The sequence below is a fragment of the Odontesthes bonariensis genome, chromosome 13 (genome assembly GCF_027942865.1).
Source record: "Odontesthes bonariensis isolate fOdoBon6 chromosome 13, fOdoBon6.hap1, whole genome shotgun sequence".
NCBI classification, from domain to species: Eukaryota; Metazoa; Chordata; class Actinopteri; order Atheriniformes; family Atherinopsidae; genus Odontesthes; species Odontesthes bonariensis.
The window spans coordinates 32,400,466-32,410,669 of NC_134518.1; the positions used below are offsets into that span (position 1 = coordinate 32,400,466).

Below are 10,204 nucleotides of genomic sequence, written 5' to 3' on the forward strand. Positions count from 1 at the left end.
CAGATCTTCATAAAGAAAGCCGAGTGAAGCTCCGCCCCCCCCCCTCAGTGAAACCTCAGCCGAGCTGACCGCAGGCTCGTCGGCCGCCGTCCTGCCTTCAGTCCCCGCTCACCAAACCTCACCGTGGTGCCAAGGCGCCGCCGTGTGGCCGGGCCTCGCCGCTGCAGGCCTGAACGGATCACAGAAAACACACAGACGGACGGACGGCATGTGGGGGAAACTTGTTTCCTGCTCAAAGACGTGCTCAAAGAGAAGTTTCTGACACATGAAGCTGTATTTACTCCTGAAAATTCTGTATTTATGTGTACATACAGTAAGCTAAATGTTGCGACACTGGGAATCACAGAGACCGGAGCGCCGAGCTGCCTCTGATGATGAATCTGCTGCTTCCAGACTTTCAGAACCGGACCCGTCCACCAACACAACACCCCCCCACACACATGTTTGTGCACATATGCATAGAAATGTCCACACTGTCGGCGCGTGGTCAGGGCTCACGTCTCTCCCCGCCGTCACTGAGCGAGTTGCCTTAACGGAGACGCGGAGCAGAATAACAGAAACATGTAGCGTCCACACATACCCAGAATCCTTTGCTGCAGCCTTGGACCCGCTCACATTCATGTGGCTTGAAACTACTGATGAAGACAGCCAGAGTTCTGCTTCTCTTAGATAGTTTTAAGATAACAGAGGCCTTTGTTACTGATGATACTCCGCAGTTCTCTAATGTACCATACAGTACTCTGTTATTTACTCTGCTGTGCTCTATTGTACTTTATTGTGCTGTAGTTTTCCAGTCCAGTGCAAAAAAACAAAACTGATTCATTTCATTATTTCTTTACATTTCTTTGGTGTTTTCTGTGAAGACTCCATCATCCGTCGGGACTTCGTCTTCCAGGGACAGACTCAAGGCTGCCTCCTTCTTACAGGACAGAAAGTTTCTGATAAATTGCTCCCTTCTCGTGCAGATTTTTCCCTCCGACGAAGAGTAGGTGCCTTTAAACGATGTAAATAGTGTGCACACATCAGTCCACCATTAAACTGTGGGTTGAACGGACCTTTTTTTTACAGTGTGTGGATGCCAAAAGTCCGTGTTCCTGCACAGGAGCGTCCGTTTATTATTTTTAGGCCTCTTTTTAATACTTTAAGTGGGTCAGATATAACTTATCTAGTCACTGCATTCAGATTTTATTGATTCATGCACACAAGATATGAATAAATACACACAAATGAACTACAACTTGATCAAAACATGAAGTAAAATAAGATAACGACTGCGTTTTGTGTTCTCAGTCTATTAAAATATGTTCTCGTAATCTACTAATTTTTTAAATCAGTGGCGTCTCTCGCGCTCTGTTGACTTATTGGAACAAAAAAGACAAAGTGTGTGGTTTAATAGCTTTTAAACCGGACAGGCAGCAGGTTTCGCTTCTGTTTAACTGCTTTAATACTGACGGAAGTTCATTTTTATCTATTACATACGTTAATTTGTCCAATTTATATCCCCAAAAAGTCTCCTTTTCAACAGCTGAAACATAAAAATGTAGTTAAAAGTGTATTATTAAACAAAAAATAGTACGTAAAAATGTACAAACTCAAGAATATGTTAAATAACGGAGAGAAAAAGATAATTATGACAAAATGATACAACTCACTGATGTATTCTTTATCTCTGAGCAGCAGAATCTTGTTCTGGACACACAGCTGTATTTTTATTAATCTACTGTGTGTTTTATGGTTTTTATGGCAGGTTAAACAGACCCCTCACCTCCAAATCTGAAGAGAAAACTGGAGTTTGGATGGTAGCACTCAGTGATCTGAGGTGGTTTAAGACAAAACTGAATTCTTTATTGGCAAAAGAGTCACGTTTGTGTGACAGCAGACCAAAATCTCTACATTTTGATGTATGAGTGTTATATGTAGAGGGGACATTGTGAGTTTAAAACAGAAGTAATCTGTCAAAATGTTGATATCATCATGCAAGACTTTCAAATCTGCTCATATCCTGAACAGGTAACCAGAGAAGAGAAGCAAGCACAGAGGTGATGTCATATTTAGACAAACCAATCAGAATCGGACCACCTGGGGACCTCTGAAGTACTTTGGCAGTCCTGTTCGGAGCATTAAAACCATTTTTACGCCGTGTAGAGAAGCATGAAGTGAGTGAAATACTGCCATAATTAGTAAATACAAAGATAAAGTTTATAAATGGCTAAAGGAATACATAAATACTACTAAAATGTTGCAAAAAACATTAAACTTTTCTGCTTTAATTTGCAAACTGCATTCACTTGTGTTAATGTCTATATTTATTAACTTTGCCACTCAGTTTCCAGCTGTAATTATTATTTTGATTGCAATATATTTAATTTATTTCTTTGTTAATTTGTCACTGAGACACAGTCAGGAATGTAAAGACAGACAGAAAACATGGAAATAAAGTGGCTTGGGGAAATAATTAAGGGGAGAAAATACTAAGGAGAAATAACAAAGGAGTTAATACATCTTTAAATTAATGGATTACAAACAATGTGAAATTAAAATGATATAAAGGAATAAATAGTTTGGTGCGAATGAATAGATCAATATGGTGTAAAGAAAAGTAATACAGAAGTAACAAACTGAAAACTGAGTGGCAAAGCAAGTAAATAGAAATATTAGTTTGAATTTAAAGCAGAAAAATGTATTTATTTCACATTCTGTTTCATTTCGTAGCATTTATCACCATATAAACTGATTTATTTATTTCAGATTATGGCAGTTTCTGTCCTACATTATAGATAACAGTGTCAATAATATGAAGGTGTATTTTTACTTAAGTTATGAATGTTAAAAACAAAACAAAATTAAACCAAAAAGTCAGATTTGCTGTCCACCAAGTCACAATGTGCGTTTCTGAACCAGGTAATAGCCTGAAGACTGCAAACACCATCCCTGAGTTTGTGTCACAGATGTATCGCCGCATCAAATGACTCAGAAAGACCCAAAAAATAAAGCAGAACAATCCTGTTTTCTATCCAAAACACTAATAGGATCATTTGTGACAGCCTTAGTCTAGTGATAGGACCAGGGCCAGATGTAAAACCAGATCACTGAGGAAAGGCGAAACAACAGGAAGTGCTCCCAGTTTGATGCAGAGCACTGTTCATCATACCTGTTTCACCTGCTTTCACCCAACAAACAGACAGCTGAGTGAAACTGAGGGTCCACTACCAGCAGATATTTGCAGAAGATGTAACATGAAGCTGATTTGCTGGTTTGTCGATTCTCAGTCATCCAGGTCATAGTAGCTAATCCTAAAAGCTTGAATTAGTGCAACCGGGCTTCTTCTTCTTGGTTCTTGAAGATGTTTCAACTCTCATCTGAAAGGCTTTTTCAGTTCTAAACTAGTTGGCGGGTAGAATGAACTTCAAGTTTTTCCTCCAAAGACTGAAGAAAATGGATGAGAAATTAAAACACTTCATTCCAGATAACACCTGCCACTGCAATGCTTCTTCCTCCACGCAGATGAGCAGAGGTGGCGCCTCACTTTGAGCCCGCTGTCATTGGACAAAGTCAAATGTATCAATCAATCAATCAATCAATCTTTATTTATATAGCGTATTTCATACCACAGGCAACTCAATTTAGCCCAAATAAGCAGTAAATGAAGCGGGTGCGAGCCACGACCCCCATCATTCACTTAGCTAAACAAAGATAAATGAAAACTCATGCTACTGTGTTTTGGCTGTAGAAAAATGTGCCAGTTTAATGTATTTAGAAAGTTTTTACGCTAGATTTCAACTAAATTAAAACAATCTGTTTCTTTGACATAAAGTTTCTTTGACATTGGTTTTCTGGTGTTTTTTGTTTAAAGCAAGAAAGGGCTTAGCCACATTAGCCCCTGTTAGCAATGTTAGCAACTGGCTGCTAGCCATGTTAGCCCGTGTTAGCGATGTTAGCCCGTGTTAGCCATGTTAGCCACTGCTAGCCATGTTAGCCCGTGTTAGCAATGTTAGCCACTGCTAGCCATGTTAGCCGTCCTTGGAGCTTGCTATCTCTGATAGCTTTCTAACATGTTTGGCTACATAACGGACATTTATACTCCTAATTTATAATTTCCTGTAATTTCATGGAATACATTACCATGTTAACAACTCTAAGGTGACAGGATGGTGAAAGTAAACAAATAATTTTAATACAAATTGCTCCAACCTCGATCCATAAAACATCTGACGTGCACTGATAATTGAGTTTGTTTTGAAAACGCAGAAACATCTGTGAAATCTGTCCTTTAAAGGAGAGTCTTTCAGTGAGATTTGAAGATGTGGCGTCTGAAAATAAACTGTTATAGATAAATCAATGTTTATTTATAACGCGCTTTTCATACAAAATAGTCGTAGCACAAAGTGCTTTCCATCAATGATAAAATAGGCAATAAAAACAACTTTTTAAAAAGTAATAAAATAAAGTAAACAGCCAAACCGCCCAAAGTCTAAACCCAGCAGCGAACATGTCACACTCACACAGACACAGACATTCACAATTGATAATCAATTAAAAACAAGTTCCTCTAAAACTTGCTTAAAAATGGTAAATTAGATCAGGATCTTTCTTTAACTCGGAGAAACGACGTAATTCCTGAACCTTCGGTTATCTCTGTCCAACTGGTCTGAGACCAGCAGCTGAGATTCCACTGGGCAGCTTCCAGTGAATGTGTTGGTGTGTTCTCTTCATCACTTCTGTGTTTTACCTGTGCAGGTCACCTGACGTCACATTTATTCTGGGTGACAGTCGAAACATCTTTTTTTTTGCCAATAAATCGGCTTCCAGGGATCCAAAATGATCAATTGTTTCATCGAAGGGAACGAAATGATGGGAACGATTTATCGAGACTCTGCCTCTGTTGAGATGCAGCTCAGTCTTCCTGTTCAGACTCATTCACAGGAAGGTTTAACAGAAAACATACTTCATATTTTCAGATGCTAAGTGAGCTGAGGGTCACATAACAGGACATTAACTTGAGCTTTATTTGATTTTCGTTTAGGAGATGCACTGGAATGCATTGCTGTCATCTTGTATCTGTCTTTTGTATCCTTTAGATAAACTTTATTTAAATGATCTTAAACTTCTATTCAATCTGTGGATTGTAATAAAGACAGATATTTAAATGATTTGTGACTGTTGGTTTGTTTTTACAGTGTAAATTATAATTATTGATCGGTCACAGTTACTGACGCCTGTTTGTGGCACTAAGTAGCAGCGCTGCTGTTCTGTGGACTGATAATCGATGCATAAAACTCATATTTTCCTCACACAAATAGACATTTGCATCTCAACAATTTCACTGGCTCACTGGAAGAGTGTCCCACCATGAGATAATGGGAAACAGAGACTCTATGCGCCTTATAAATCTGTTAGAAGCTCTTCCAGATGCTGTTTGACAGTTTTTTGGTGGTTGAATGAACGTAGGCAGAAGTGACGGCCCTCATATCCCATAATGCTTCTGCTGGACTAAGCAGTCACTACTTTAGTCATGTATTCAGACCGTTTTCTTTTTCAAAATGCTGCTTTTAGCTTGTGTTTGAAATGTGTCTGATCATAAGAGGGTTCATTGTGGTAATCATCATTATGTGATCATTCAAACCACCAAGGACAAAGTTACATTTCTTTTAGTGATCTGTGTTTCTTATAGCAGACATTTGTTTTAGAAGAAACAGCAGCGGATGTGTCCTTCCCCTCAGAAAAAGGTCAAGTGAAAGAGAATATATATATTGTAGGAGTGACCATAAGATGATTTTTAGCATATTGGTCCTCCCAAGGGTTTTTTCTTTTATGTGTTAGGCACCGAAAAGTCATGTTGATACTCAGATTGCTGATGGATTTGGGTTGACAACTCACCACCAAAGACAGTCCTTATAACCTAAAGGTAAGAAGCAGTATGATCAGAGTTACTTTGACAAATAGCACCACATTCCTGCTTTTAAAGCTGCAGTAGAAGATGTATTCCCAAAGCAAGAGAACGCTAGATTTAGAAACCACACAGCTGAAAAACTCCCATCCCCTCAGAGCTTGAAAACATGTGCAGCCACACGGGCCCGGTCAGCTGGAAGAGCAGTGAGTGATTGATTGGTTGGCTTTTTACGTACCTGTGACGGACCACAGATGTAGATTTTTTTTATTGATAGCTGTCGGGATGTGAAGAGAATTTAGAGAAGATCAAAGACTGTCCCTTTAAGTCTGAGCTAAAATCATCTGGAAGGATGGAAATATAAGTCAGAGTGTCATCTGCGTATTAACTGACATTTAACTTAATTCATAGGATGTAAATGTACTTTATTTATACAGCCCTTTACAGACAATCCTTACGGTGTACCAAAGTGTTTTACAGCAGGTAATAAATAGAGACGAATAAGTAAAAACAAACAAAAAACAATAAAAGAACAGTGAAAGCAATAAAATATAACAAAATTGATTAAGATAAAAGTGCCATCATACTACTGGGTATTAAAAGCAATCCTAAATAAGTAGGTCTTTAGCCTAGATTTGAAGAGGATGTGTATGTATGTATGTATGATGATGCATGTGCACTTAAAAGAGCAGATGCCCTCATTCTAAGCCTTGTGGGGCACCTATATTTGGGAAACAGTAACATTTATATGGTGTCTGTAAAGCTGGGACACGGTCATGGGAGGTCACCCAGGAGTCTAGGCCTACAGCAGCATAACTATGGGATGTTTCAGGGTCACCTGAGCTATAACTATAAGCTTTATCATGGATGATGGAGCTTGGTCATTAAGAGCTCTACATCGTATCTGAGATGTAGAGTCACTGAGTTTATTGTTTGTCAGCTCGGAGCAGAAACAGCCGGTGGGTCACGTCATTTTTAACGTTTACATTTAGATTTTCTTCTTCACTAATTGTAAATTTAAAAAAAAAAACAGCCAATGAACCACAGCTTGTGTCTTCTTAAAAAAAACGCTGAACTGCTGCAGCTAAAAAGGATCAGAAAACATGGAGGAGGAACATTTGGACAGAGCTGATTTCTCTGACAACACAAAGCAAATCAATGTCATGTTTTAAGGAGCTAACATGAGTCTTTTGCATTTCCAATGAGGTCTGACGTACAGAGGTAGATCAGGTAGATTCAGTCCCCTGATACATGAAATCTTACACTCACCGCTGGTCACCGTTTCTTATGCAGACAGATAACCAGGAAGTGCTTCCCAGCTTTACAAACTCAAAATGTTCGACATTTCTAAGAGTTTGGGGAGTTTATATTGATGGCTGCTGTGAAACAATCAGACCCTGGTTCCTGGAAAAGGTTTCTGTGGTTGGAATCCAGCTGATGTGATGTGCAGCAGTTCAGACTTTTGTTGAAAGTTCCTAGTTTTAGTTCTAGACCTGATAAGGTCGCTCTCACAAATGATTCCAGAAACGAAGCAGGATGTTCATGCAACAGATTCGATGGTGGTATCAGGAGGTCAAAGTTATAAAAACACTCAGTGGGGTCACATGGCACTGAAAGGATCGGATTATTGGCTAAATTACAATCAGACTGAGTTATTAAGTGCATGTAGACACCTTAATCTGACAAGAAATTGGATTGTATTTGATTAAGACCCCGAGATAACTGGGTTGAAAGTCAAATTAAACCTGCTTGTAGACGCTGAAGCACGTGGTGAATCAGACTTTGCGTTCTGCGCATGCTCCAGATGTTTTCCCGGGGTCGAGTTTGTGCAACAAGCAGCTCATCACAGACCAAATGTAGAGGGACGTAGCTTCATCTGGCTCTGCGTTCTCCATCTTTCTCCAATGCCTGAGTTTGTTGTTGTTGTTGGTGGTGAAGAGGTCAACAGGAAGTGGCTCTATTAGCAACAGCTGGAATGGGTACAGCGCCTCCCAGGGGTGGAGCAGTGATTTTAAATGTGGGGGGGTGTTTCAGGGGTGGCACATGAGTGCCACATCAAGCCCATAGACACGACGCTGAAGTTGGCATCCGATTCGCGAATTAAAGGGATGGGCATAAAGGGCCATTTCACTGCATTTTTTGCATTTTGATCGCCCTAAACTAGGTCCTGTATGGAAACTACAGTAGTTACTCTGCTCAAATCTGGATGGAATTATTCTAAAGAGACTATAGATTCATTAAAACCTTGTTTGGGATTTGTGAAACCTTTTTCTGATTTGCACAAATGCAGAACGGGGCCATTTTACTGCATTTTGATCGCCCTAAACTAGATCCTTATGGAAACTACAATAGTTACACTGCTCAAATCTGGATGGAATTATTCTAAAGAGGGTACAGAGTCTTTAAAACACATTTTATGATTTGTTAAAACTTTATTTGGTCATTGAAAATTCAAAAAGGTGAAATTATCTTGCTGTAAAAGTGGGGGTGTCGAAACACCCCCATCCCCCACGGGTGCGACGCCCATGGCGCCACCTATCGTATTGGAGTATGACACGCTTTGTGCCTCTGATCCCATTCATTCACCACCATATATCCAAGGATAATTACCCTTACTCAACTCATTCTTATTGTAATTTAGCCAATTATCTGATCTTTTCAGTGCCGTGTGACCCCACTGAGTGTTACCTGCCATCACTTCAAATTAACATCAAAAGAAAAAGGCAACAAAATCTGTTTTAACACATAAGCTGGAGTGCTCCAGAGCTGTGTCGATGTAATTTAGCAACAGTTTTAAAGGTGTTGGACAAGTTTTCACAGTTTCATATTCTTGATGAACAATTTCAGGGAAAAGATGTGGAGGCCGCGGTGGTCAAGTTTCATCAAAAAATGTGATGAAACACCTGCATCACCCAAATAATTCATCAAGGAGACGCTTGAAGTGTGGTTTGCATATTTGAATTTTAGGGCAGCAAGTTGAGGTGGAGTTTATTTCCACCTCCATCTGAAGAAAATGAAGAGAGCAGAAGAAGAAGAGGAAAAGGTTTGGGCTTAACTTCCAGCAACACGACTGTCAGAAGCTCAAACAAATGAATCATTCCTGCGGGCTGAGGCGCAGAGCAGATTAAAGCTGCTTAGCTGAACGTTTCAGGGTTAAAAGCAGAGTTCTGGTTCATCACAGGGAATGAGGGGAATTAAAGCAGCCTTTTGTTTGGCAGCTCTGATTAAAAAAAGTCTGTCACATGAAAATCACATGATAGTCACAGTTCTACTCCGAGTTAACAGACAATCATCAAGACATTTTATGTTCTAGATTAAGGCAAGATCCATTATTAAGTAGGATTATCTGTTAGCTTTTAGTTGAAATAACGTCACAATGTTCGCACCAAACCATCAGTGTGTCAGTGAAAATATCTCACAGATCTGTGGTTTCATTTTAGAATTAAAACGGCTGTTTGATGTGGTTTTTATCCAGGAGGAAACGGGTCAAATGTTCGCACGAAATGATGAAATTCACAGGCGGATTCAAATTAATTTGAAGGTAATGAACTGTTTTAGGCCTTTAAAATGAAAATGTTTCACAAAATGTTAAACTTCATACATGTGTTATACACAAAGGATTTAGCCTTCCTGATAATGGGGTTTAAAGGTTTCATATGTCAAGAAATAAACACATAAATAGATGTAAAACAGCTGTTAGATTTCTGCGGTATTCTTGTGTTTTTGGATACGTTTCTCAGCCTGTGTTTGGTTTAAAATATGACATTTTCTTAATCTGAATTAATAAACAAACAGAAAATAACCCTCAAACATTTAAGTTGTCACTATACTGAGTCAGTTATCACATCAGAGTATTTAAAAAGGTGTATTTCTGCACCTGATGATGGGATCTCCAGCAGCCATCTTGTAGACTTTAGAAATATGTGGTTTTATGGGACTATTTTCAGTGGCGGATGAATCCACTTTTGCTGCTCCAGTGCTATTAATGATGGCGATGGCTTGTCATCTGTTTTGAGACATTTAAGTAGGCATTTTTTAGAATTATGTCAATATAATTTGTGTATCAGGATCCATGGCAACAAGTTTTTATTTAACTGATTTTATTCAACCAGGAAATAAGAACTCTGCCACGATAGGAAGCAGCTCGGCAGCAATAAACACAACAACACACCCACACTGAGCACAAAATAAGATATGCATGTAGATGCCATAGAAATGGAGCTGCAAAACATCCCATGTTAAAATAACACAGGTGTAAGACACTAAAACCACATCAATTAAACATCACGGATCTTAACAGGCCAAATGGGGACAGAA

General features: G+C 39.2%; 1 protein-coding gene across 1 annotated transcript in view; it reads left to right on the forward strand.

Moving 5' to 3' along the window:
• Positions 1-5,128, forward strand: part of LOC142398019 (alpha-1,3-mannosyl-glycoprotein 4-beta-N-acetylglucosaminyltransferase B) — a 131,518-nt gene extending 126,390 nt beyond the window's left edge. Inside the window, exon 15 of the mRNA XM_075481959.1 lies at positions 4-5,128. Coding sequence (XP_075338074.1) covers positions 4-27 — 24 coding nt within the window. The 3' untranslated portion in view covers positions 28-5,128. The remainder of the gene's footprint in view (positions 1-3) is intronic.
• The last annotated feature ends 5,076 nt before the right edge of the window (positions 5,129-10,204 follow it).